Here is a 27,386-nt window from a genome sequence, read left to right as displayed (position 1 = left end):
ACACTGGACAGGCATGAGGCTGATATTCCTCTGACCTGCAGGAAAGGAGAAGCCACAGGGATGCCCTGATGCACACCCTGAGAGCTTCAGAAAAAGGCAACCAGGAGGAGGAGTTCAGATCGAGGCTGCAAATGTCCTTTCCTCTGCCCACCTCTTGCAGCAAATCTCTTCAGCCAAATCTGAAACGTTCATCAGGAGAGCTTGAGCCACTCATGGACCCACAATGGGACTTCAGGGATGCCCAGGGCATTTTTGTCACCTGGGGACGATGGAAACCAGGCCAGTGGGGGCATTAGGGAGGAGACAGCCTCATACCAGGAAGACTAGCACATTGCAGGACAACATGTTTTCAGCCTAATATCATCTAGTTTTATTTATCTGGCTACATGCAGGGTTAGGCTACTCTGACTTGCCTCTAAAAGCTGCAATTTGACATAAATTAGCAATGAGCAAGGTAGTTTCATATAAATAATTTACAAGATAAACCTGCTCTCTTTTTGCTGTTTATGGCATCCCTGAGAACAGCCCCTCATTTCCTGGATGTATCAGTTATTTGCAATGCGCCAGTAATGTGGTGACCAGGCTAGTTTTCCAACAGCTCACCCATCACTCAGCACCGGTGTCTGCTGCATTCCGCAGTCACCGTTTGATCTCCATTCTCCTCTCCCACAGGCTGATGCCCTGAGCCAGCAGCTCTGCAGTATTGACTGAAGATTGGCTCTAGGTTGTGCTCAGTTTAATTTCTCCTTTGGGAACTGCTTCCAGTTCTGTAATCAGTAGAGCTTAACTTTTTGCTACAGCAAACCCCATGACTTAGATGTTGCGTCTTACCCTGTGGTTAGAGTGTGCTCAGGGGATACAAGCCCCATTGCTTCCATGAGAACAAGATTTCCCAAAAAGTTGGTGTCAGACACAGCCAGGGAGGCGTTTACAGCCTCAAGGAGACTATTTCCCAACAAGCTGCGAGCATTGCTTTGGAGGCTGATATAAAACACCCCAGACCCATGACACAAGATCCCCGTGCTGGCCACCCCTCACACCACACAGGGAGGAGCAGACAATGCCCTGGCAACCCACAAACTCAGAAAAAAGCTAAGCTTCCCCAGGAATTGCTGTCATCTGGGAGGACCACTCCTTACAGAGAGCTAAGGCATGAATTTTTCCTGGGTTGCGTCTAGCTGCTCTTATTTCATACATCTTTCATCCACAGAGACACACAATGGTTTTGCTGCTTCAGCATAACTGTTTTAACTTTGTACTATTCAACCATGATTCTGCTGGGTAACTACTATTCAATATAGGCACTTGATAGAGTTAACTGGGTCTTTAAATAGAAGTATCTTGGCAATTCAGACTGTGAGGATGATTGTCACAAACAAGACTGTGGGCTGACTGTGTGGAACTGCAGAGGACCCACAGGGCTATGTGGCTGCATAATAACATGCAGATGAAATTCAATGCAGAAAGCAACAGCCCCAAGACTCCACTTAATTCTGGGCTCTAGCTGACCACTGCCTGTCTGAGAGAGGCGTCAGGGGCCTGGTCTGAGATCTGAGATAAAAACTCAGTGGGTAACCTCAACCCGTCAGGCCTTCCCAAATCATAAAAAAAATTTGTTAAGTGTTAGAAGAAGAGCATCAGGAAACAAAACAGAAAACCACGCAGCGATACGAAGCACTTGAGTGCTGCATACAGCTTGGTCCTCTTACCTCACAAATGGAGGTATAAACCAATGTCTCTCTACTGAAAAAGTTGCATTATTTCATTGTAATTTGGGATCTGAACAACTAATCTGCAAGCTAAATTAAATAAGAATTTCACGTGTTGTAATTCAAGTGTTGCAGAGGGTCTGTGAGGTACCCACACTTCCTTCTGGGAGGATGCAGAACAAGCTCTCTCAGTATGTGAGCAGGAGACTATCAACACTCACCTGGACTGTGGCAGGAACAGCCTCAGGCACCTGATACTTCAACTCATTAGCAGTTTCCTGAGATTTTGGTAACAGGAATGGGTAGGACAGGGATCGGTATTTGGGCTTCATGATCTGTCAGGGGAATAGAAAAGATTAAAAAAAAATCCTTGACGAGATTGCAATATAACAGAATAACACAAAGAAACAAAAGGCATGCCCACAGAGGGCATGTGGATGAGGCAGGACTGTGTTTATCTCCGTGCCCCAGCAGCAATGCCCACACCCACCTTTGTGAAGTTCCAGCGCTGGATGAAGTGTCGGGCGACATCACGAGCTGCTTTGCCGTGCACCACGGAGGAGATGTCGTGCCAGGGCATCCTTGGAGTGGTGTATCTGTCAATGAAGTCTATGGGACAGGAAAGCATGTTTGAACTTCCTCAGACAGAGGACATGAATGTGGAAAAGCACAGCATCCCCCTCCTCAAACTCATGTTTCTGGGACACTGCACCGAGGACTGGGCAGATGACTTATGCAATCACCTGCAGCCCAAGTGTATGGACCATAATGGCATAACTGGCTCTAGAATGTCTCAAAGGGAGTTTTGCTGCTTCTTCCTAGCAACCAAACTAAACCAGCCTCATTACCTCTGGCTCACAAGCAGGAAAAACATACAGTTTGTGACTGAAAAGATGCAGAAGAGCTTGAGGGACTGTAATGACTTCCAGGGTGCGAAGGCACTCACCAGCAAAAGGCTTGTCGAGTTGAACCCAGTCTTTAAAGACAAAGTTGCAGTAGTCTTTTCCATGCCAGAACCTGGTTTCCCCAAGCAGCTCACCAACACCTGTCTTCAAGCTGCGGATGGATCCTTTATCTGCCCCAGGCAAACAAAACAACAAAACATGCTCCAAAGTCACGTCCGACCCTCACACATGGCTGGTGAGAGACTCACAGCCATGGAACAGCACTGGTGGGACCTGCATCCCAGGCAGCTGAAGCTGATTTCTCCCTAGTTTTCCCATTGCTTTCAAGGGATATATATTAGTATTTTTTATTCCCTGTTTAAACATTTGTTATACAATTGGAACAGGTTATGTATAGGAGTCTGTTACCGAAATAAAAAGCAGATGCTGAATTCTCTCCACATGGGACCAAAAAAAAAAAAAAAAAAAAACCACCTTGTAATTGTTTGCCTTTCCACAGTCTTGTGACACCTAAATATTCCCATGGGGCAGAAACCACATCATGTATATCACCTACTTAATACATTTTACTAATGAACTAATTCCACCTTCTCTGCTGGAGGTCTTATTATTTTGACTCTTTAGCAGGGTGTATCTCCTCTAACAGAACTAGACTTTATTAACCTGAATGAGATGATTCAAAAGCTCATGTTCCCTCATTAACTATTGCGAGTTTACTTTGTTTTATTTTGTTGTTTTTCCATATAACAGGGTCACATTTTGATACAATTTTAATGTTGAACAAATGGATCCTGAATTCCAAATTCATGATGATTAAAAATGGTCTAAAATATTGTAGGCATGGATACTCCCTCCTAACAGGATCCCATCTCTACAGTACATATTTTGGTGCAGTGAACTCTTTTTCCTCACTCTTTAAAACACCAAAAACATTGGCCTAGTCCATAAACAGTTATTGATTGTTATTTCCTGACCCTGAGAACAGCCTTCACCTATGATACCAAACACAAGTGCAGTGATTACACAGTAACATGCCAGGACTATAAGCCTCCTCCTAGCCCATCACACCACCAGGTAACCATAAACCCCCTTAGCACAAAACCCCTTTTCAACAGTCAACAAAACACAGTGGCAGCAGCACAAGACAGGATTACACAAAGCAAGCCTTGCCAGCACTGCTGTGACCCACTGAGCCGAGCTGAGCCAAGCCATGCCAAACATGCCATGCAGCAGGTATGCACCACGGCTGCCTTGGGGAGCTGGAGCTTCTAGTGAGAGTCTGGGTGGAGCTGGGGAATCACTGACTTGGCATGCTTGAATGGGAATGGGTGGGACACGTTGTCCAGCCAACACACACTTCACGTGCTGAGTTCTGATGACTGCACAATGACTCATGAATGAGCACAAGTGACCACGGGGAAGACTGCACATCACTTCCATGAAGAAGTGCAAATCCCTTGCTACCTGCCACTACTTTGCAACCAATATTTTATAATTGGCAAGTAATGCCTTAGAGGAAGACACTAGCAAGAGGAAGATGTTCAAGAACTGCTCCGCACTCCTTACCAGAACTCAAAGGCATCTTGCCCAAGTACTGCACTGGACTAGGCCTTTTCAACACCAGTCTGGGATTGAGAACAGCTCAGTGCTCATAACCAGCCAGATCCTGTTTCAGTTGAGTGTCCTTTCCTTGATTTTAATTAGGGGCAAAGGTGGGGGCCCAAGTCCTTGCTCAAAGATAGGTCTGGCAGCAGCCACTCTGCTGTTTCCTCTCTCTGTTTGCATGTCTTCCTGCATCAGGCTTACTTTAAAATATCCAGTGCAGAAATTCCCAATTCCAGCAACAAGCTCCTTCCTGCAGGATGAGAGCTGCTTAAATCATCACATACCAGAGCTATTTCCTCAACTGTTCCCTGCTGTTATTATTGCAAAGATTTTGTTTGGATTTTTTTGTTTGGTTTGGGTTTGTTGTTCTGGTTTGGTTTTTTAATTATTAATTTTTTGTGCTGTGGTATTTGCAGTCTCAGGAGAAGGCTCTTCTGCCAGGATGCCTGCAGAGGGGGGATAAGGATGCTGGGAGAACAACAAGCAGCAAAGGCTGATCCTGGCACCCAACCTAACTCTCACCATAGTTAAAATGCAAAAACATCAGCAGCTAAAGCCTGAAGGGATCCACACATCTGCCTTCCTCCACTTACCCTCCCGAGGCTCAGTGAGCCCCTGTTTGGATTCATTGTGGTGATGGAACATTTTCAGATGGGGCCTTAAACTCTGGATTATATTCGGATGACTTCTAGTGGGGTTAGAGTAACCTGCAGAAAGTCAAGATGCTCTATTCACAGCAAAAACACATCCACTTCTGCTACCCTCACCCTGCTCCTGTCTGAAGACACCTGGCACAACAGGGGCTCAAACAGGACATCAGTTTGCTGGAACTACAAGTGACCAACAGGCAAAGGACCAAACTGAAGACTCATTTTAAACCAAACAGATATCATGAAGTACAATGCCATGGCTGTGTCCTGAGCTGACTGCAAACAATGCTCCAGCAAGGCTTCCTCCACCTAGAAGTAGGAGGAAGATCTACAGGGAGGGATGGAAATTCCAGTAGGTTCCCACTGTGAGCAACATACAGCTTCAAGGAGCTAAGGATGTTTTCAGGAAGGACTCCACACTGGAACAAATGTCAAGCTGATCCTTGTAATTTTATCACTGGAGCTATTTTTAGTGTGGGGAATTAAAAGCTGCATTTAAATATTCAGTTGGTGAATAGTCTCTCCTCTCTAGTAAGTGGGTAAATTGGGAATATTTCCATTTAAGTGAACTGATTTAAACCTAGGTAACAGTAGTCTATGAGAGAGGATTCATTCATTCCTTCCATTCAGAAACATGTTTTGCTTATTATGATAAATGCAAGTTGAAAAATTAGATTCAATTCTCTCTTGCAGGAACAAACATTTTCCAACAACATAAACATTTAGAATCATGTACACTATTATCACATCATCTGATGGCTCATGACAATTGCTAATTAGCTAAATAAAAAATCCACATGAAGCCTTTTGCAACAGCACAAATTTACATATTGACTACACATTGCCATTAGTTAAGAAACTTGTCACTTGTCCTTCCTTCCAAAGAACACATTACCCTAGAAATCACATGAATTTGCACATACACCCACCCACCCACCTCCACATGTGCTTTATATACGTTGTTTAGTTGCACAGCATCACTTACTTGATTCACTGTCGATGCTGCTGACGCTGTCAGCGTGGTGTATGCCATGTTTGTGGAGATGCTTGTAAATACTGAACCTTGAAAACTTTTTGGGTTTTCCTACTCCTTTCATTTTTGTTATGTCTGGGGCATCGTCAGCATTTTTCTCCAACAAGTGGCTTTCTGGAGACAGAACTGGAGTCTGCAGTGGGACACGTTCAGACAATTCTGCTGCAGACTGAAAAGACACAAGGCATGGCTGCAGGTGGTGCACGAAGAGTTTCCCCTTTAACTACAGATTCTCATGGATATCAATGCTCAGAAACAAACACAAAGCAAATTTTCCTCTGTGACAGACACACTTTGGTGGGAAGCAGGCATGCTTTTTGGGGAGAGTCTGTACTGAGGAGGCACTCCACTGGAATACTAGCAGTATTTGATTTCATAAATTTACTATGGATGATTACTCCCCTTGAAAGCCTCATAAACCTAGACCTCTCAGATGTTTAGAGATATGTGGTTGCATACAGAACCAAGTTAACAGAAAGCTCAGAAAACAAGGCAGCTGCTGAGGGTACAACTGTCAAGAATTTTAGAGCACTCTGAATGCTTAGTTTGCATTTTTAGTTAAGTTTTATTAAGAAAAGAGAGGTTGTCCAGAGAAGCTGTAGATATCCCATCCCTGGAAGTGTTCAAGGCCAGGCTGGATGGGGCTTTGAGCAACCTGGCCTAGTGAAAGGTATCCTTGCCAAGGGCAGGGGACTGAAACTAGATGATCTTTGAGGTCCTTTCCAAACCAAATCATTCTGTGGTTCTATGATTCTAAGAATACAGATTCCAATTGTGACTGCTGCTCCAAGCTCCAGGGTAAATTCAGCTGTATGTCACCATGCCCTATCAAGGGTTGGTCAGCATCTAGCCCTGAAGAGTCATTTGATGCCGAGACACTTCCTCCTTCTCATCACTATTTGTCTTTAAACCTTCTAAACCCAACCCTATGCTCAGCAAGAGACACAGCCTGTTCATCCCCACCTCAAACCTGCCATGCAGGTGTTGACCGTGGTCATCAGCTGGAACAAGCTCACTTACTGCCAGGTTGGCTGTGGACACTGACTTCACTGCAGTCATTCTCTTCACGCTGCCCACGTCAGTCAGGCGGTGCTCGTCGTCATCCCACCTGCCATAGGCCAAGTCAATGCCACCCACAAATGCCACAGACTGGTCAACAATGACAAGCTTCTCATGGTGGGCCCAGAGGTACACGGAGGACGATACATGGTCTGGGTGTCTCATCACCTGGGGAGGAAACCAGCACTCATACTTAGCTTGGCTGCTCAATTTAAACCCCTCCACACAGAGAACTGCCTAGTCTTTTTTTGTCTGTTCAGGATGATGGGGAAACACTGGAGTTGTTGCATCCACACAGGCTGCTTAATTACTGAGGCTACTCAATTCCCCCTAGCTGGGGTCAGCTATGGCAGGCAGGTGCTTCCCCATGATGCAGATATTCCCAAACAGCAATAGTTACTGATGTTGGGATAGGTCACACTGACAACAACAGTTTCACAAGAGGACCACAGTCGAGGAAACTGCTACAACAAATGAAATCATGCTTTCAGCAGAGCCGTAATATTTGAGCTTTCAAACACAGGGTCTGCTCTAAAAGAAAACAACATATTGGTGATCTGAGTCACTTCTTTGGTTGTTGCCACCACACAAGTGAAATGAGAAGTTGGCTGTGTTTTTTTCTCCCATTTAAAATCAGCAAGTTGTTTGGCATTTGTTTATAATATTCTTTTTGACATGTGTTCATGGCACAGTAATGTCTATATCTGAGCATACAGTTATATAGTTTAAATTTTTATATTAGAGGCATTAGACCAGCTTCCTGGAGAAAAAGCTACAGAATTTCACCTGTCTGCTCCCAAAACCTGTGACACAGCTAGTGTTTCTCTTCCAGCTACACCTTCCAGACTTGCTGCAAAGCTGATGGTGGACAGACGCTTCCCTTCACTGTGGCAACTGATCAGGGGACTACAAATCTATTATTCTAGCAGTTTGTTAGTCACCCTCACATGTAACATATATCTTATTGCTCATTAAGATGTATATGTCTCTAATTTCAAGAGACTGGATCTAGCCTTATCTACTGGTTTGTCTGCCACAACTCATTTTCCACTCAGTGCCAGAACAGCAGCATAACCGCACAGGACAGCGCAGTGTTGCTCATCTATGATGGCAACATTAACATCCAGTGTTGACTCTCATCATTCATGTTTGAGCAGAAATGCTGAAACGAGACAACACTCTCAAATTGGAATTTTCCATTTGCTGTAACCCCATTAACTTGTCACATGAAATATGCTTCTTGTGAATGAGATGAATAGTTGCTTTGGCAAATGTAAACTAAGTCATTTCATGTTCTATTATAACCTAGAGAAATGAAGGTGCCAGATGTGGTAGTCACGGTATGAGTATGTCTTCTCAGACTATTCCCACTGTAATGGTGGGAAACATTCTTCCTGTTCACACCCAAATACACTGGGGTCAGCACTAGCCATCAAGAACAACTGAATGCAAATGTTCTCCATACAGTTGCCTGGTGTGCAATTACCTTGATGTTTGGATGGAGGTGCATGAGCGTACGCTTGCTATATTCACTGTTGATCCCTAGGGCAAGTTCCACCTCTTTGTACAGCATAACAAAAATTCTCACTCCTTGTTGCTGTTAGAAATAAAAAGGAACACATGGTATGCAGGCACATCAATGGATACAGTCCAATCCCAAAGCAAGGAAGTGCTAAGAGGCAATAAGTGTGTTGGGCCATCTGATGGAAATGCAGACCAAGGTCACTTGCTCTTGATTATGCTCTTCCAGACCCACCATGGAGACCTCACAGCCTGCAAGGACCCATACTGCTCAGGAAAGCCCTTCAGCTTCCCAAGGAGGGCTCAGTACCTGGGTTTGTGTGTGAAGAGCTGAGCTACACCAACATGTCATTTGTACGTTAGCTCCTTTTACACAGGGAAATTAAAGATCATCTTGTTCCAACCGGGCAGGGACACCTTTCACTAGCCCAGGTTGCTCCAAGCCCCATCCAGCCTGGCCTTGAACACTTTCAAGGATCGTATATCTACAGCTTCTCTGGACAACCTGTGCCTGTGCCTCACCACCCTCACAGTGAAGAATTTCATACTAATATCTAATCTATGCCTGCCCTCTGTCAGATTAAAGTCATTCAAAGTTAAAGTCCATGTCCACGTGGACTCCAGCACTTCTACCACAGCAAGAGTTCAAGATTTCCCAGACATGGGACAAATTCTAGCAAAAGTGTTATCACAGGTTGGGTGGAAAACTGAAGTACAGCCCACACTCATAAACCACAAGGTGCTTAGCCTTTCTCATAACTCTAAATTACATCTGTCACATGGAACAGGACACAGGGACAGCAATAGGCCTTTGACCACTCCAGGAACTGGGGCAGTCATAATGCAAGACTGAAGTGATCCAAAACTGGAGAAATCAGAGGATCTTAGATTCATTGAATGGGTTGGGTTGGAAGGGACCTTAAAGCTCCTTTAGTTCCAATCCCACTGCCATGAGCAGGGATACCTTCTGCTAGATCAGGTTGCTCCAAGCCCCATCCAACCTGGCCTTGAACACTGCCAGGGATGGGGCAGCCACAGCTTCTCTGGGCAACCTGTGCACAGAGCCTCACCACCTTCACAGTAAAGAACTTTTTCCTAATATCCAATGTAAACCTACTCTGTTTCAATTTGAAGCTATTTTTCAGTTTGAAGCCATTGAAATCTGAAGGATCTACCCTTTTGCCTCTGAGCTCTTCTAAACCCAAACAGAGAACACAAATCAAAACGTGTAGTTTTCTGAGGCCATCTGATACGAAGCTTGGCCTGCTTTAACTCCCATCTCCACCAAACTAAGTGGTGCAAACACTCTAGTCCCAGTATGACCCTGTAACTGGGTGTGCACGTGGGGCTCTCTGCTGGGTGAGGGTTGCAGCTGGAGCTCACTTACTGCTTTCCGCTTGAGGATGCAGTCCAGCCGCCAGTGATTTCCTTCCACAACAGGTCGTTTCATGAAGATTTCTGGGCTCAGCCTAAGAAAATAAAGGGGTGGAAAAAACACAGCATATGTAGTCTGCAAACAAAGCATTGGCCCAAATAATCAACTTGGGAAGCAAAGAAATCAAAGTTTAAATAAAGTGGATGTGAAGGCTCATATGCCAGAGTGATGGATTCTCCAATATCCTGCTCTTTGTTCTTTAATAACAGAGCATTACAGAGAGCAAGGGACATGTCCAGCACATTCATCTTAGTATTCAACAACCCACGAGACCAAGTTTAACAGTGATGTATAAATTTGGAAATTTGGACTCTATCTGTGAAAGAAAGATGTGACAAAAGAAAACCCCAAGGCAGATTTGAAACAAATGTGTAGACATAAAAAATAAATAAGAGTGGGATTTCAGTTCTCCTGGTACTTAGGCTCTCTGAGCAGCATAGATTTGTGCTGAATTTTCCTTGCTGCCTAAAGACAAAGCAACAGGATCTCTCAACAGGACATTTTATTGATTCCTAGCTTTAAGGATTACAAGAAATAATTAAGCAATCTCATCTAACTCCTGCAAAGCAAGGTGACAGAATTTCATTCCTTTACTTTTGTACCAAGCATGGGAACTTGTGCTTGGATAAAGCATACTGCTACATCCTAAAAACATGCTTCTGTTTTTATACTCCAAGTTCTGGAATTTCATGATACATCAACAATTGTTTGAATAAAACATTAAGTAAGAGACAATGGATTTGAAAAATGGTGCACTTAAATTGCCACCTGATGTTGCATGTGGGGATTCAAAAGCATTGGGTTTACCTGTGGTCACAGTAGGAAACAGGTTTACCCCAGTAAATGCTAACATTGGATGTAGTTTTCTCATAATAATTTTCACCTAAGAATTAATTCTCCCAGTTCCTACAGGTACTGCATAAGGTTCATTTTACAGATGGAGAAAGAGCACAGATTATGAGCCAGATTAACTTCCACGAAGACATGACATGGGCAGCCACAGTCGGCACCCAGCCAAGGAACACCGCCCAAGTCTGTGAGAGCATCCTTTTCCTGCCTCAAATAGGAACTACAGCACTGCAAAAACATTTTGAATCACTAGTTTAGTGGGCAGAGCTAGGTCCTTCAGCAGCCACACAGCTCAGAAAGGGTGACAAGACCCCTCTCCTCTGGTCCATTTAAGAGCAGACCAAAATCACACACCCCCAAGATGCTCTCATTGCTGACATGAGGCTTCCCAAGTCAGTGAGGAGGAGCTGAAAAGAGGGTCCCATGCAGGATCCCATGGCAAGAGCACTGTCAGAGGTGTTTGAGCATCTCTGCAACACATTTGTGCCCTTCAGGTTTGCAGTGATTTACACTCCTGATGAGCACCTCAAGCCACAACATTTGCAATTCAGGTAGTGCCTCCATGCAATTTCAGGCCTTTCTGTGGAAGGAGACAACCAAGCTGTTGATTTGCAGCATGTGCTTTTGCTGCCAACCCTCCTGAAAAGGCCTTTGAATACAACACAAGGAGAAGTTTGGGTGTGCTGCCAAACCATCTGGCTGCACGGCGAGCTGCCATACTGTAGGGCCTCCGAACAGTGCCGCATTGTCAGGAACATCCCAAGAGAGACAACTGGTCAACATCCAAATACGTAAGTACAAACCACCAATCTGTGATGAAAATTTCTTCCTTCGCAGCTTCCATGGCATTTGCGACATCTTCAAAGTACCACTTTGCATTTACATACCTGCAAAAGCAAACACAGAGTGCAGATTTATGTTTCCTCCCCTTCACTAAACAGAGTGCATAGCTGAAGACCAATGGGGTTCTGTGTTAATGCCATTTACATCCTCTTCTCAAAAGCAAACACAAACCTAATTTCAAGAATTAGGACAACAGACAGGGAGAATTTCATGCTGTTATTAGTAGCTTGATGAAACAGCACAATACAAGACTATTTAAGTGCCACTTGGCACTTCTGCCAACCATACAATATTCCTGGGCTTTGCCTGATGTGCAAGCAAGGTCTGGCTCTCAGGAAAAGATGGCAGAGTGGTGTTTGCTTTGATTTATGGAATATACTCAGGCAGTGGTTGCTGCAAGGCAGGAGCTGCAGCAAGAGCACTATGAGGGTTTGCTTCCAGCTAGAATCCAGTTTTTGAGGTGCTTCTGGGAATGGATTAGTGCAATCAGGTAATGCTGCAGACCAGAGGATTTCTCATGGAACTGCTGTGTGCATAAAGCCCAATCACCCTCAGACTATACCCAAATTTGCATTTGTTGATTCTTTTATTCTCTTATCCTTACAATGACAAATACCCAACGCGTTCAAATCCGAATGGAACTTGATGCTGCAAAATGCTATTAGCTGTGACGCAAAGCCCTAACAGAAGCAGAGTGCTCCTTTCACCAGCACTGCTATTCCCTTCCTGGTGAAGAAAGCCTCATTTTTTTGCAACTTCTCTAATTATCAGTCCCCACAGCTACCAAATGCCCCCAGCTCTATCCATCAGGGCTGGGGTGATGCAGGCAGGTGTGGTGCGTGCAGGTAACAGCACCCACAGCACAGAGTCACTCACAGCCTTGCCACAGTGCTCACCACTTGGCCAGTGTGTTCTCCCGCACAGCCGCGTAGGAGCCGAAGCGATGCTCCGTGAGAAAGTCCTTGCCGTGTTTCCGAATGAACTCGTCTATGCCCTGCCTCCACCACTGGGCATGTCTGTAGCTGTTACACTTCAAAATCAGCGACCTATAAAACAGAGGATGCACAGGGCATGATGCTGAAGCCACTTAGATTAATTGGGCTGCTCCTCGCTGTCTACTCACGTTGATAAATGCATCTGCACCAGTCATACTTTATTTAAGCATAAAGTAAGAGATTTGCTTTGCTGTTTTGTTTGCACAAAGAATACACAGCACTGAGCTGCTCTGAGTGACTAACAGTATTGCACTGCCAAGGACAAAAAAATACCCAGATTTAAATTAATAGCGTCAGCTTAACTTGGGAGTTGGAGCCAGCTAATGTTGTATTTTTTAAGAGATGAATTTATACAGTGAGCTAACATAAAAACATTAAGTATCTCTTTATGCCCACTAGCATGTCTTTTGGTTAATACTCCGCTGGGATGCAGAACACATCCCTACCTGCAGCATAAAAGGAACAGAGTGCCTAAAAAATGACCTAAGCAATTGCTGCCAAACCAGACTGTGCAACTTAACATGCACCATGCCCTCAGGCCCCAGCAATAACTGCAGAGATGGACAAACAGCAGCCTAGGCTCCAAATGCCTCATTAAGACATCGGAAATGATAAGCATTAAGGGCCAAATCCCCAGCAGGTCTGAGCACACCAGCAACAGCCACCCAGGCCAAGCCCTGCGGGAAGCTGAGCTGTGCCATCAGCCTTGTTAACCCCTCCTGGAGAGGAGCATCGATTCCTCCTTAGAAAAGCAAAAGCAAACTAAAAGGGGCTAAACAAAGTCTGTTTTCTTACCTAGAGAGATTGTCAATCTGCAACCCGTATTTAGTTTCTGTTTCTTTCTGGCCTATCTTGATGTTGAATTCCTTATCGACCAGCAGGACAAAGGAAATGGCCCCAGAGTCAGGCTTCATGTACATCAGGAATGAGTCCTTCACCACCAGCCACCTGTATGGGCACAGCAACTAGGTCATCTGGATTTCACACCCATGCCAGTCAAACCATCAGTCATAAATAAAGCCAATAAAATTGAAAAGTGCTTCTGTCAAAACAAGTGCTAATCATTTATCAGGGAAAGCAGAGTGTTCAACTAAATGGTAAAATTTCTTCTCAGGAGTTACCACCAGGGGATGGTTTTCTTGAGCAGAAAAGTGAACTTGGGTAATGAGTTTTTATTCAGTATAGGACTTCTAGATTTATTTATGTAACTTCTTTTTAGGAGTCTTTGAACACAGAGGTTTCCTTATCTACCAAAACCTGTGATAACCTCCCTGGTCATAAACATTCCAGCACTAGGTAGACATGCAACAAGGATTCCTCCATCCTGAATTTTATCCAGCTTGGATGCTATATGGGAGTTATTTCACATTTCTAACATTAATTCTGATGCTAGGATCACTTTCACTCCCATCAAAATACATGAACGAGGCATTTTGGAAAGCTTTTATTGCCAAGCAACAGGCACCCTGTTAGAAACACATGCTGGAGATGACCGGCAGGTTTTACATAAATAGTGTAGCCTGAAGGCAACTCTGGGGGAAAAAGCCCACATTTTTTACTGTGAATGGCACTTCTAATTTTTCTCCCCTGCGGCGTAGCTGGGGTAACCAGCCCCCTCTGTCCCACACAGGTCTCCATCACCAGACCTTCGCCTCATTCTTCTGCACACTCAGGAACACACAAAGCAACAGAAAACACTGCAAAAATCTGTTCATTCTTGTATCTTTAGTAACAGCCTCAGCTCCTCATCTAGTTCAGATTCCATCAGTTTTTCTTTCTTTCAGGGCCCTGAGTTACCCGATATCACCTCTCACTTGGTGCTAAAATACCTCCCCTCCCTATCTGGCCCGTAATTTCTCTCCGAAACATTCCACAGGGAACATTTCCAAGTGTTCCTCTATCTGTTTTCCTACGTGCCTGAGTAGTCCTGCCTCTGCCCATTCACAGCATCACCCACTGTCCTCCTCCATGTCCTAAAATCCTTCATTTAAATAATCTTCTCTGGGAAATATTACTGTTATTTGCTTATTAATTGATGCATATGCTGTCAGTCCCAGCAGGCTGTGGCAGGGATTTGGTGCCTCTCTTGTGTTACTCTATACATGATGCCACTCAAACACTTCTCCCACCCCCTTTTTAGGCTCTAAAGGAAAATGGAGATCCATCAGAGCTCAATGTGCTACTTGTCCCCACTAAAGCTTGAGCTCTGCATAACGCAGGGAAGAGTTAACTGAGGAGTATCAAGAGGAAAAGGCTTTTTTCTCCCATAAAAGAGAAAAAGAATTGGTGACAATTTAATGATCTGACCTGAAGGAAGGTCACGTCTTTATCTCCTTGTGCATTAATTATAGAGATCTTCTGTAAAATTACATTAAAAAGTGTTGGAAAGACTATGAAAAAATTAGGACCTTCTCCTCACAAGAATGCAGAAAAGTTTTGTCGGAAAACAGAATTGTTTAAGTTAAAACTAGTGACAGCCTATGGACTGTGCTAAAATCCAAAGGTAGATAATGCTTGGGGAAGCTCTATCAACCAAGAAATTGTTGCTGTTGGGCAGATATGGACTACTTGGATTTTCAAAAGGAATGATTTGCTGGGAAGGACATGCTCCAGGAAATATCCCCTGTATTTTTTGGATGCTAGCTGGTAACACATGTACTTCCCCACAGCACACATCTCCCTATGCTCCAGCCCTGGACAACACCAAGATCTAACACAGAAGGTAAAGGGACAGGAACAGGTAGTTAAGTCTGTCCCCAGCAGGAAGGGACATGAGAACAGGGTGGCTTGTGAAAACTCACATGAAAACCCCAGGATTTAAGTACCTGCACTAATAAGGCAATGTATTTAATGCCAAGGTTCATTGCACTAAACAGGGCTCCTTACTGCTGCAGGTCATGTCTGATTTAATCCCATCCTGAAGCAGTGCAGGGAGTGTTTCGATTAATTGATTTTCATTTTGCAAATTGAGGAAGGGAAGCTCAGAAAACCAGGCTGAAAACTGGCTGGGGCAGAGTCATCAGCCACACATTCCCTCCTGGAGGCACAGAGCCACCAGTGCTCCCGCAGCAGGGAAAGCTGGGCACAGAACAGGGAGTATTGCCATTTCTTCCAGCTCATAGGAAATCCCAATTTTCCTCAAGAGCAACATGTTCCTTCTATGAACAACAAAGCAGAAGAAAAAACCCACCACACAGGAGGGTGAGGGGGGAACAGCCTATGGACCTCATAACCTGAATCTATGGCTTTTGTAAAAAAGTAAGAATTTTGGGAGGAGAAAAAGACAAATGAGGGGTGTTTTTTTTGTGTGCCTGCAGAGCACATGGCATCCCCACCTTCACCTGCCCCAGCAGTACCTTTTGGACCAGCGGTAGCACATCCTTCCTTGGCCACAGCAGTTCAGGCCAGGGATGCGGTGGCCCCCGGAGCGCTTCATGATGAATCCTTCTCTGCAAGGACACAAAGAGGATCAGGGTGGGTGACATGGCTCACCTGGCGCTGCTTGCTGCCCCACCAGCCCCTGTGCTCACAGATGGCTCCTGCCACCTCTAGCCGTGCCTGAGCAGCCCCTGTGCCATGCCCAGAAAGTTGGAAGAAAGACAAAAAAACTCCACCCCAGAATGAAATAATGCAGATTTAAGAAACACAGGGCCCTGGTTTGTAGCACAGGAAGCAGAACAACAAGCAGGTCAATGGGCTGCAAGGAGGGCAGGGGAGAAACCAATCAGCCCGTGAGCTGCAGCCACATCTTGCAAAGCAGCCCATTCTCAAAACAATTTCCCCAAATTGTAGCATATCTGTCTGAACAGTAATAATTTTTTCTATCTGGATGGTAAAATATTGTGCAGTCAGTTACTGGTGAGAAAGGAAAGATAATAACTTGAACAATACTTATTAAAAAAGCTGTGCTCTTGGTGAATCATAATTCACGAAGTCCCAACTCACATGCCCTTTGGTCCCAGGTCGTGGATGAATGACAGCTGGCTTACTCCAATGAACTCCATCTGGGAAGAGAAAGAGATTCCCCCATCTTTCATACTCTGAAATCCAAACGCTTTGCTTCATTGAGGTTAATCATAAAGAGAACCTACAAGATCCTGAGCAGAAGATACCCACCATCACTTAAGCATCTTCAAGACCAAGAAAAGTAGTTTGGTTAGGTTTTGTGTTTGGTTATTTTAGATGTGCTTTGGAAAACACATTTCAGGCAACCAGGACAATGAAGCTCAAATGTATCATAGGGACCCACCAGTATCCTCCCTCCTGGATCTCTGGCTGAAGTGAGGACTCCAGTTTGACACTGTCTGGCGGTCTGTGTGAACTTGTCTTGGCTGCCTGAATGTTCTCCACCCTGCAGTGACCCTCACAGAAAACTGGAAAGGAAATAATGACATGTGCCCAGAGGTAGGAGCACCCGATTCACTTTAAGTCCCCTACCCCATGGACACACATCCCATGGGGGTTTAGGCCCTCAACTCACAAGCATCCTCCAAGACCACTACAGCAGGTCACACACCACTGCCTCATCTGGCCCCAGGAGCCAAAAAACTTATAGGAAAGCCACAATGGGGCAGGAGAAGAGCAAATTCAAGTCCCAAAATCCAGCAACCTCTGTCCTTGTGGCTCTCTCTGCTTCAGCAGGGACTGCAGAGGAACGTAACGGCGAGCAAAGTCGGTGAGAAAGCACAGCATGATTACATTCACCTCTAAAAATAGGACACCAGGCAATTTCGACCAAGCGGGCTTTTCTTGGCACAGCAGGACATTCCTGGCAGTCTGCTGGTTACAAGCCCAGGGCCCCATTAGCAGTGAGAAACACCTGCCCTGGGCATCCCATGCAGGACAGGGCTTTGGAAGGAACAGCCCTGAGAAGGAGCTGCCTTGCACAGCAGAGGTTTGTCTACACCCAGGCAGTTTTATTTATTATCACATAAAGCTGTCCAAGTGCAGGAAGGTGCTGAAGGCAGGGTGAAGGAAGACATTGCTGTCCCCTTTGGCCAGGCAACAAGCCAGAGGGAACCCTCTAACCGCACGTTTTTGGCAACAAAGTCTGCTGGGACTGCAGTGAGAGCTCAGCCTATGCTCCTGACTGCAGTCAGGACAGGAGGCAGCCTCAGAGCCAGCTTCAGGCCATGCCCACCCATGCCCCACAGCAGCTCTGGTGCCAGCACCCAAGAAGAGTTCCCCTCCAAGGTGGCCACCATCACCTGCTCTTTGGCGAACCAGCCTCAGGGCCCTCATCGGCAAAATCTAATGTTGCACAAGAATGACATGGGTGGACCCCTAAGTCTTGGGGACATTTTCAGACACTAAGGATCAGTAAGTTTGGGGCAAAAGTCTATCTTGCCATTATGGTGAGGCCAGCTCAGGCTCCCTTCCCAATACCATCACTTATTCACACAGAAACAGCAGCAGGACAGAAGACCCTTCTACCTCCTCATGCTCTGCTGTTCCTGGGACCTTCCCAAAAGTCTCATATCAATAAGGCCATGGAGGAGAACAAAAGACACTGTTGTTTTCCTCTGAGTAGCTCAAGGACATAAAGTAATCTCTATTCTGTAGAGGCAAATGTAATGCTCTCATTTTTGGGTGATTTCAGCCTGTTCTCAGAAATTGGTTAGAACAAGTTATTCCATACTTTTACCCGCTATTTGTTATCTTTGCTCTCCCTATGTGTTCTGGAAAAACACCAGGTGTGACCTACAAACATTTCAGCTGTTTCTGCAGCGACACTCAGAGCAGGGTGGGAAGCCCCTGAAAACCCAGGGTACCCTACAAGTCCTTATCAGAGGTCCCAAGTGAAATCTCAGGCCTGCTCTTTGCCTGGATCCCATTTTAATTTCTTCAGAAAATGGCTGGCATTCCTCATTGGACAAATCAGAACCCCAGACATCTCTCTCACAGCAGGCAGACACACAAAAAAAGCATATGAATGTCAAACCCCTTTGAAAATGCTGGCTGGGACCAGAAGGCTGGCAGCAATTTGAGGAGCACTGCATGCAGAGGAATAATTGTCCTCAAAGAAGCAAAAAGGAAAACCAGGAGGAAAAAATTACTTGCAGAAAGAGAACTATCACTACCTAAAAAAGAAAGAAAGATTGTCTGGCAGCACAGCAACCTTCTCTTCAGCCAAGGAGTCTTCGCATTGGCAGTGACGGCAACAGGAGCCCATCCAACATGTTGATCAAAAAAACAGCCCTTAAATAAATTCCTCCAGATAGAAAGAAAATTCCTCAGTGCAGTGCAAAATATCTGATGGAATGATTTATTGTTTTGATTATTGCTGCACTGGCTATTTTTACTGTTCCAGTGCCTTTCACCCGAGGTGCTCATCGTTCACAGAGAGACTGAGAGGGGCAGGAAGAGCAGCCAAGCACTTTCATCTCCGTCACATCGGAATTCCTGCACTGCCCAGCTGCCTCCCCAGGAGCTGGCACCCTGCTCTGGTTTCAGAGAGATCTGCAGCAGAATGTTTTAAGCATGAGATACAGGCCTAGAGAATGCAGCTTCAATGACATTGTTGTAGCAATAAAAAGGAAAATACACACCCAGACGGGAGCATCAGCTGCAGAAGGACAGGCTATGAAAGGTGGAGAACCAGCTGCAAGGTGCGTGAACCATGGCTCTAAACCATCCTGTTCTGCCAGCAATGTTGAGCATACATGATGTATGTAAGTAAAAATTTCATAAAGCATCTGCATTTCAGAAAGAATTCAGCAGCTCCATGCTGGGGTTTCATTTCGACTCTTGTTCTTAATTTAGTGGGTTAAAAACCCTATAAAGAACTAATTAGCACTGGTAGCTAGCAATAAATGGAATTACACACTCTACAGAATAATACATTCAGTAAAATTTCTTACACAAAAAAATGGCTTATACTAACCAAAATTGAAAAAAAACCCCAAAACTAAATGTGCTGTATTTCAAGTGCAATAACTAAAAATACCGAAGGGTTGGGCAGGGACCTTCGCAGAGGTTTGTAAATCCAAGTGCCATATCAGAGGCAAACAAACAGCCACTCACATACCTCAGCTGTACACTGCACTGCTTTCACTAAAGATGAGGCTTTTACACTCACTCAAGCTCATGCAAAATGTTGCAGACACACACTCCAGTTAAAACAAATCTAATTTTCTATTTTTTTTAGGCATCTTTCAACTATTGCAGCTCATACAAAAAAAATGCAAAGGTCCAATTAATAGATTTTTATCTGGAATCCAATCAAGCCCTAATATTTTGGGGGCTATATTCCTCCAACTTCCATTTTCAAGTAAAAAGTGTGGACAATTAACACACAGATTCCCACAATGTCCATTTTAATGGTAATTGTGTTGAAGCTCATCAGCCCAGAAGTCCTATAAAAGGGTTTGGAAAGGACTAGAAGACTTGAGATTTAATCATACATCACATAACTAAAATTTTAAAAAAGCATAGATGAAAAGCTAGAGGATGTACAACCTCTACAATGCCATGTGGTCCCCATGGACCTGATCCTCAACCCACCAGAGGCTTTAGGTCTGCAAAACCACTACAAGCTTGACTTGCAGGCTCAACAGTCCTAGTGCATGGCACATCCTCCAGACAGTGTATAAAGTATTTTGTTCTCACTGACAAGTAATAAATTAACCACAAATGCAAAATAAAACAAGTAAAAAAAGCTAATTCATTAAATTGTGCAGCTCAGATGTAAAAAACATCTCCTTAGAGACGCAATTGAGCCAAGCAGGCCCTTCACACGGACCAAGGGTTACATCAAACTTGTCATTGCAACTCCATGTCTGACTTTACAAAGAGTTTAGCATTTTAAAAAAATTCTAGTGTATGGATTTGATGTGAGGAACACAGAGGAGTCAAAATGTACTCCAAGATTAAGACAGTTACACTATTTGTCAGTGACCAGACAAAAGACTTCTCAGCCACAGGAAGAGCAAAGCTCTTATTTTGTTCTCAGGAGGACAAAACAGTTCCAAGTAGAGTGCCAGAAATCTTCACTTTAGTCTCTAGTTTGAGAATGGTGGGGGTTGTTTTGGTGTTTATTTTAAAGGAAGCACTTTTCTCCCTGTGCTTTCTCCCAGCCATCGCCTGCAGGATCCGCACGCCATCATTAGCAGCAAAGTCCTCACTGAATGCTTCACTGCAGCCAAATCCAGTGAAAGCCAACAATAAGCTGAGAATTTATGTGCAAAGTGACATCTGGCTCTGGGGGCTGGGGACAGAAGGGCGATTCAGCACAGGAGGAGAGGAGCACCCCACAGCTGCCTGGGCAAGGCAGGACTGCTTGTCTCCTCACCTGGCCCCACCACGGCAGCCTGCCTCGAACCACAGCCTGGCCAAAGGATCACCCACGTTCTTACATGAGCAGAAATGCTCCAAAATATTTGAATAAAGCAATGCCTGCCTAAAAGTGACAAGATGGATCCACACTGTAAAATAACTCTCCCCCGCTCTGCATATGCTGCTGATCAAAATTGCCAAGTTATCCCGATCTTGCTATTAGAACAAAAGATGAGTCTTTCCACACGCAGACTAACACAGCTCTTGACTGCACTGGACTTCAGCTCCACAGCCTGTACCTAAAAAAAGCACTCTAAGGAATACAGATCCCTCAAACTGAATCTGAAGATTTCTTGCCATCCAAACCACAACGACCAACCCCAACGGGCACTTTGACACATATAACAAGCAGTGCACAACACACTGAGCACTGCAATTGAGCACACACAGATTTTGGGCATGACATCCATCTACAAGCTGCCCAACATCTCTATGCAACCGAAATCTTGCAGAAAAGAAGAATATCTGCCAACAACAACAACAAAAGTGGAAGAAAAGAACTGGCTGCTACAGAAACCCTAAGTTCAGGCTGTATTTCTGGCTTGTTTGAAAAACAAGTGTTTCCAGGTACCACCCTTTGCTCAGAAATGTCACTAAGCTCTGCAGCTACTCAGAGCGTGAATCAGATTTTGCTGATAATACAAAAGACAGAGTAACACAGTCATTATGCAGCCAAAAAAAGGGGAAATAAATTACCATCCCCAGGAGATGTTACAGCTGCAGCTGACAGGTGAGGACTACCGCAGAAACATTTGAGGATGGGTTTCAAAAGAAATATTTTTGCTTAAAATAGGCCTGAAGCTGGATTTGACATCTCTCCTCACTTCAAAAGGACTACTGACTTGGGGAAATAAGCCAACTACCATCTCCCTTTGGAGCTGCCAAATTACCTGCAGAGGTGAATGAGTATCACACACACAAACTCAACATCACCAATGACCAGCGAAACTGCACAGAATAGGAACCTGAGACAAATTTGCACCCAGGACCACACACAAAGCCCAGACTGAAGGAGTACCACAAATATGGTTTGAACTCTGATTGCTTAAATATTTAAAACATAAGCTTATCATCTGAAACACTTTGCAGAATTAAACAGAACATGCTACATCATACATGTACAACCAGTTGCCTAGACTGGACTACCTTGAGGAGGTTATCACTGTGTAACACCAGTGACCTCCAAGACTGAGCCATTCACTCTCCTCCTTTGGTTTTAATCATATTACATCCCTGTTGGAGAAATCAGCTAAGCCAAAATGCTTGCAAAGTGGCTTCAAAATGCATCTTGCATAAGATGCAAGTCTTCTTCCAATGAATTCAGCATTTGTAAAGTGAATATTCTTTAGGTAAGCAAACTGATTTCTACTTACTGTTCCGTGGTAGTTCCTGTACAGTGGCATTTTCAGGATACTTGTCAAGTAATCTTCCAGCTGTTTCTACAATTAAAATGTTGAAACTTTAGATAGGATGTGGAGGTTTTTCTTGAAAGTTCCTGCAATCCAACTGTTTGGCATTAGGAAGCAATCAAGAAATCAGACATGTTTTTTGGTGTGAGTGGATAAATAAATGCATTATTATGTGATCATGGGGTATTATAGCTCAGCATCATAAACAGTTTGGTCACAGGTTGTTTACTGTTCACACACCTGTGTTTGTACCTTCTACCAGCAGACCTGTTCCCTGGCACTGTCACTGTGGAGGTCAACTTTCTTGACTTGAGCCTGTGTCAGAACAATTTTAAATACAAAACCCGCTATTTCTGACCCCCCACAAATTAGCTTTGTGAGAAAACAGCCTCAGAGGCAACTGAGAGAGCCCATTTCACCAAAACACCAGGCTCACGGGGTGAGGAACACAGTGACCATGCTGACTTGTCCCAAAGCCATGGAGATGGCAGTGGCTGGGAGAGGAGAAGAGAAGACACCATTATGGGAAAGATAATCTCTTCCCATCCTCAGAGTAATTGGGCAGAGAGCAGATTAAACTGTCCATGCAGGACACAAAACAAACTGAAAAGAAACAAATGCCACTGGGACCTTTGACCTCAGCACTGACACCACAGCACTGAGCTCCCCAGATGGGCAGTGGGGATGTACATCCCCATGGTGAGAGCAGTGGGATTCCCACAAAGAAACCAAGAAAAAACAGATCTAGAAAACATTTTTCTTCCTCTTTTAAACCAACATCACTGCCTTGAAATTTCACATACATCAGTGAAGCCATGCACAGTGGGGAGGGTTATCTGCACAGCACAGCTATGAGATACAATCTTTTGGGCCTTGAAGCTTCAGCAGCTGAAAGCCCTGGTAGGGAGGGAGGGAGCAGCAAAAAGAGAATGAGCACAGCCTGAACAAGCATGGGTTTTTATAGACTCTTTTTTTTTCCCCCCGTGCAAACAGCAAAGCTGCAACGAAGAGGTAGGAAGACATCCACCCTCTCCATGGAAGGGCCCATCTGTTAACATCTGATGAAGTTACACAGAACACGTGTACCTCAGCTAAAATTACCCATGTTGGCATTGAGAGCTTGACTGTCATCTCCTTTTTCAGAGGGGACAGGACTGAAATCTCTCAGATTTTGATGGCCGTGGGGTTGCCTCCATCACACAACTTGAGGCTGTGAACTACTTCTTCTATCTTTAAATTGGAGCAGGTGGGAGGAGGGGAACCACCACTACCAGCATCGTGGTTCTCCTCAGCTGCAGAGGAAAACTTGCCTGTATGAACCCTGGGAGAAGCATCCTCATCACTGCACAGAGGAGAATTTGACATTAAAACTGGACTTGTCAAAGCCTAAGTTTGTCCAACAAAATACTTTAATCGTAGCAAACAAGGGGTTTGATAGCATGTGGCTTTGCTAGCAACCTGCCCGGCATCTCTGCACCTCAGCAGTCACCCCAGAGCTTCCCTCTGGCCCCCAAACTGAGCAGGGTGCTTACCCTCCTGCTAGAGAAATGCTCCTCCCGCACTGTGCTCTCCGCAGTGTGCGGCAGACTCGGCATCTGCCTCTGTTCTCCCCTTTTGATGGATTGTCTTCTCACTGTGTGACTGGAAGGAAAAACAAACCCCAACATCAAGTCTCAGCGCCGCGAGTGTGTGCTGCAATACATAACCCTCTTTCTGCAATGCTTTTATTTTTCCTATCCAAGCTCTTAAAAACTGAGATGGGTGGGCAGGATAGCAAGAAAAAAGGCAAATGTTGATTCATTTAAGAAGTCAGCGTGCTCCAACTGGTTCATAAGCAAAACACAACACAGATGTCAGAGTTTGATTTTTGAGGGTCACCTTTTGCCCTTGTAAGGAACTGGAATCTACACCCTATTTTTCTGGCATTATGTTCCTCCAGTTCTTAAACCCTTGTAACTTCACCTTTCCTATCATCTCCCAACATTTCTCCACACCAGGAGGCTCTTCCTGACCTAGAGCACTTCTCTTTCCACTTCTTTTCTCTTTCGCTTTATGTTTCCAGACACCTTGAGCACCAAGGCCAGCTGGGACAGGGATAACCATCCATGGCAGGGGCCCCTATACCTCCCACATCCAGCCCATGCTGTTAGAAAGCCACAGTGCACCAACAATTTCCAATAGCATTAGCATAACCCTTCCCCAAGTTCAAGGCAAATCCAGCTCAAAAGCTGATGACCTGGGAGACATTGTTTTCTGCGTCAGCAGAGAGATGTTTGCATCACTTAGATTATAGCTGTTAAAAACACAGATCAAATATTTTCTACTATAGCTGCTAAATATTTATAGACACTGAATTCTTCTGCCTTCTCCTCCTTACAGCAAAGTAAATGGGATTGGTGAAATCAAACAGAAGAGAAAAGTTCACATCCTCCCCAAGCCCACTGTGTCTGCAGGCTGCACACTCACCTCCTGGTAGGGATAGGGATGCGCACGAAGGCTTTGTACCTCAGCAGCTCCCTGTGAAACTCCTGGAAGTGTTTGAACTTCCTTTTCACCTGCCAGGTGAACTCTCCATGGGTCAGCTCGATAGTGTAAACATTGGGGCTTGGTACCTGCAGAGAACACCACAAGGGATGCAGCTGTGAAATAAGTCCTTTTCCTATGGCTGCTCATCTAAAGAGTACTAATTCAATTTATTTAAGGATTATTCTGTCTCGTGATTTCTTGTTCTCCTTTATTAAATTTTATAAACAAATAGCTAACCTTCTCTCTTAAGCGTTTTCTGAGACACAGGCATTGCAGCTCCCTCAGCCCATGAACAAGCAGAGACAAAATCAACCCACAAACAGCATTTTAATACAGTTCTACAGAAACTAAATGAAATTTTTGGAAGTTCTGACCTTCTTAGTGGAAGTAAAGCGTTCAACTTCCAACACACGCACTCGGACAGGACATCCCGTGAGGTATGTCTGTGTGCCTGGCTCCTTGAACCCACGGGTGTGATAGATGGCAGAGAAGGAAATGCACGCTGGAAGGAACACAAACTCTGTTAGCTCAACAGCCTTGCAACAATCAACGAGAGCAGGAAAGCCAGCAGACAGCTGCAATACTTTGACACAGGAGTGTTTACATGGCAGTGTTAATTCCACCAAAATATACCAAGTTTTATTGAAAAGAGCACGAAGACAAGCTTTCCCACAAGGGATTTGACTTGAAAGAGCCTCCTGGTCCAAAACCAGAGTCAAAGACTAGGCAAAACCCCTGAGGCAGTACCCTATCTGTCAACAGATTACTAAATCCAGGCAGGACATGGGGTGAGAACACACAGGCATCAACTCACCGGTGCCCTTTGGGTCATTTAGCACGTCTGAGTCCACCTCCTCCCCCTCGATGTGGAGCTCCCTGGTGTCCAGGCTCTCGATGATGTTACTCATGTCTGCAGCGATCTTCTTCAGCGTCAATGTAGCTGCATCACTTTCATCTCTCAGAGACATCTCAGAGCCCTGTGCTCTGGAGCCACGGGGCGCTGGGGAGCAGGGACAGGCAGGGCTGTTATGCAACACCTTAGCACAAGGAGGTCAAGGGAACCCCCTAGCAGCAGTGGCCTCCTCATCCCTCCAGCCCCTTACCCAGATTCATCCCAACAACCTCCACCTACACACCCGATGCCAAGTGTCCAAGCCCTACAGCTACAGGAAACCACTGTCCTGCAAAAAAAGCACAGGTAGATTCAGGCTACAAGGGAAGATTCCCCCCAATGCCAGTGTCCACAGGATTCATACACTCTGGTTGTACTTTAGAATGGAAAATATGGAGCATTTCACTTTCCAGCTACAAAAACCTGAAAGGAGTTGCTTGTGTTTTAGGATAACAAAGGGAAAGCAAGGAAGCTTCTCCATCAACTCGCCTGATCATCTCATCTATCTCTGTAATGATGAGGGACCAGAAAAAGCACAAACCATATTAATGCCTGGCCAAATCCCAGACTTAATTCACACGGTGCTATGTTTCCCAGGTCAGGCTGCATGGAGAAAAAGCTCACTCAGAAAATCAGGAGGCGTTTTTGTTATGTGTCCTTCCTTTGATTGAACTAGTGATACAAACTCCTGGCATTATCAAGGTTTCCTCTATTTCTATGCACCTTACACAATTGCCTGTGGTATCTGTGTGTCTTGTGCTCTCCCACAGCTCCATCCTCTCAGCAGGCTCAAAAGTTACAGCTGTAAAGGTTCCTCTCTGGGGAGCAGAGCAGGGTCAGGGTCACCCTGATGCCCACAGAAAGCCTAGGAGCAACGCAGATGGATGCTGCAGTTTGTCCTTGTGTTCACCCCTCCAAAAGTCCTCTGGGGTGCTTGCATCCCTCCAGTAGCCCAGGTGGCTGCAGGGGACCAGCCCCACCACTCCTTCACAATGCAGGGCAGTGGGAAGGCTGCTGCCTGCTCAGGGAGCTCAAGCAGTGGCATTTGGAGGTGTTTAGGCACTGATGACTACAGCACTTCCCACCTTCATTCCCACCCATCCGTGCCAGGAGCCTGAGTCAGGACAAAAACAGGGAATGGAGGAGATAAAAAATGAGGAAACAAAAATAAATCAATATATGAGGCATGTCCACTGATACTTGTACAAGTTTGTGCTTGTATTTGCAAACCCTCTTCCTCTTCCTCCTCCTCCTCCTCCTCCAGGCTGTGCAACATGCCGTGGGGCTGTGGAGCTGCCTGCTGTCCCTGCACGCAGCCAAGCTCCAGCTCCTGGGCATCTCTGATAAAAAAGTCCCTTCAATCTTTGTCCTGCTCTGCAATAAATGTCACAGCTCAACAGCTACACTGAAAAAAATGGACAGGACAAACTGGCAGTATTTTACAGACGCCAATACAAGGATCCCCATTTATACTCATGGAAGCTTTTACATTGTTAAAGAATGATTTTCTTTTCTTTTTAAGTGACATTTCTGGTGTTAAATTCTGCAAAGAACACTGGGCGATTATTGTTGAGTAAGCTCCATTGCAAGAGCTGGCCTTGCTGTAATTTGGAAATAATTT

The 27,386-nt window shown here is 45.0% G+C and overlaps 1 protein-coding gene across 2 annotated transcripts in view; it reads right to left on the bottom strand.

Moving 5' to 3' along the window:
• PLD1 (phospholipase D1, phosphatidylcholine-specific) overlaps window positions 1-25,841 on the bottom strand; it is a 39,444-nt gene extending 13,603 nt beyond the window's left edge. The window contains exons 1-18 of one of the 2 annotated variants that reach the window (XM_009079990.1): window positions 25,688-25,841; window positions 25,248-25,393; window positions 24,814-24,959; window positions 23,880-23,988; window positions 22,312-22,377; window positions 16,550-16,608; window positions 15,961-16,053; window positions 13,400-13,552; window positions 12,506-12,655; window positions 11,570-11,653; window positions 9,870-9,951; window positions 8,448-8,558; window positions 6,919-7,129; window positions 5,855-6,064; window positions 4,813-4,926; window positions 2,656-2,784; window positions 2,200-2,318; window positions 1,931-2,044 (exon numbers count right to left, since the gene is read on the bottom strand). In XM_009079990.1, the coding sequence (XP_009078238.1) occupies window positions 1,931-2,044; window positions 2,200-2,318; window positions 2,656-2,784; window positions 4,813-4,926; window positions 5,855-6,064; window positions 6,919-7,129; window positions 8,448-8,558; window positions 9,870-9,951; window positions 11,570-11,653; window positions 12,506-12,655; window positions 13,400-13,552; window positions 15,961-16,053; window positions 16,550-16,608; window positions 22,312-22,377; window positions 23,880-23,988; window positions 24,814-24,959; window positions 25,248-25,393; window positions 25,688-25,841 (2,250 nt within the window). The remainder of the gene's footprint in view (window positions 1-1,930; window positions 2,045-2,199; window positions 2,319-2,655; window positions 2,785-4,812; window positions 4,927-5,854; window positions 6,065-6,918; window positions 7,130-8,447; window positions 8,559-9,869; window positions 9,952-11,569; window positions 11,654-12,505; window positions 12,656-13,399; window positions 13,553-15,960; window positions 16,054-16,549; window positions 16,609-22,311; window positions 22,378-23,879; window positions 23,989-24,813; window positions 24,960-25,247; window positions 25,394-25,687) is intronic. The other variant, XM_009079991.1, reaches the window with a different exon arrangement.
• Window positions 25,842-27,386: the final 1,545 nt, after the last annotated feature.

The sequence above is a fragment of the Acanthisitta chloris genome, unplaced genomic scaffold (genome assembly GCF_000695815.1).
Source record: "Acanthisitta chloris isolate BGI_N310 unplaced genomic scaffold, ASM69581v1 scaffold23118, whole genome shotgun sequence".
Taxonomy (NCBI): domain Eukaryota; kingdom Metazoa; phylum Chordata; class Aves; order Passeriformes; family Acanthisittidae; genus Acanthisitta; species Acanthisitta chloris.
Note: the sequence above shows the minus strand (reverse complement) of the source record. Positions and strands in the feature narration are given on the sequence as shown.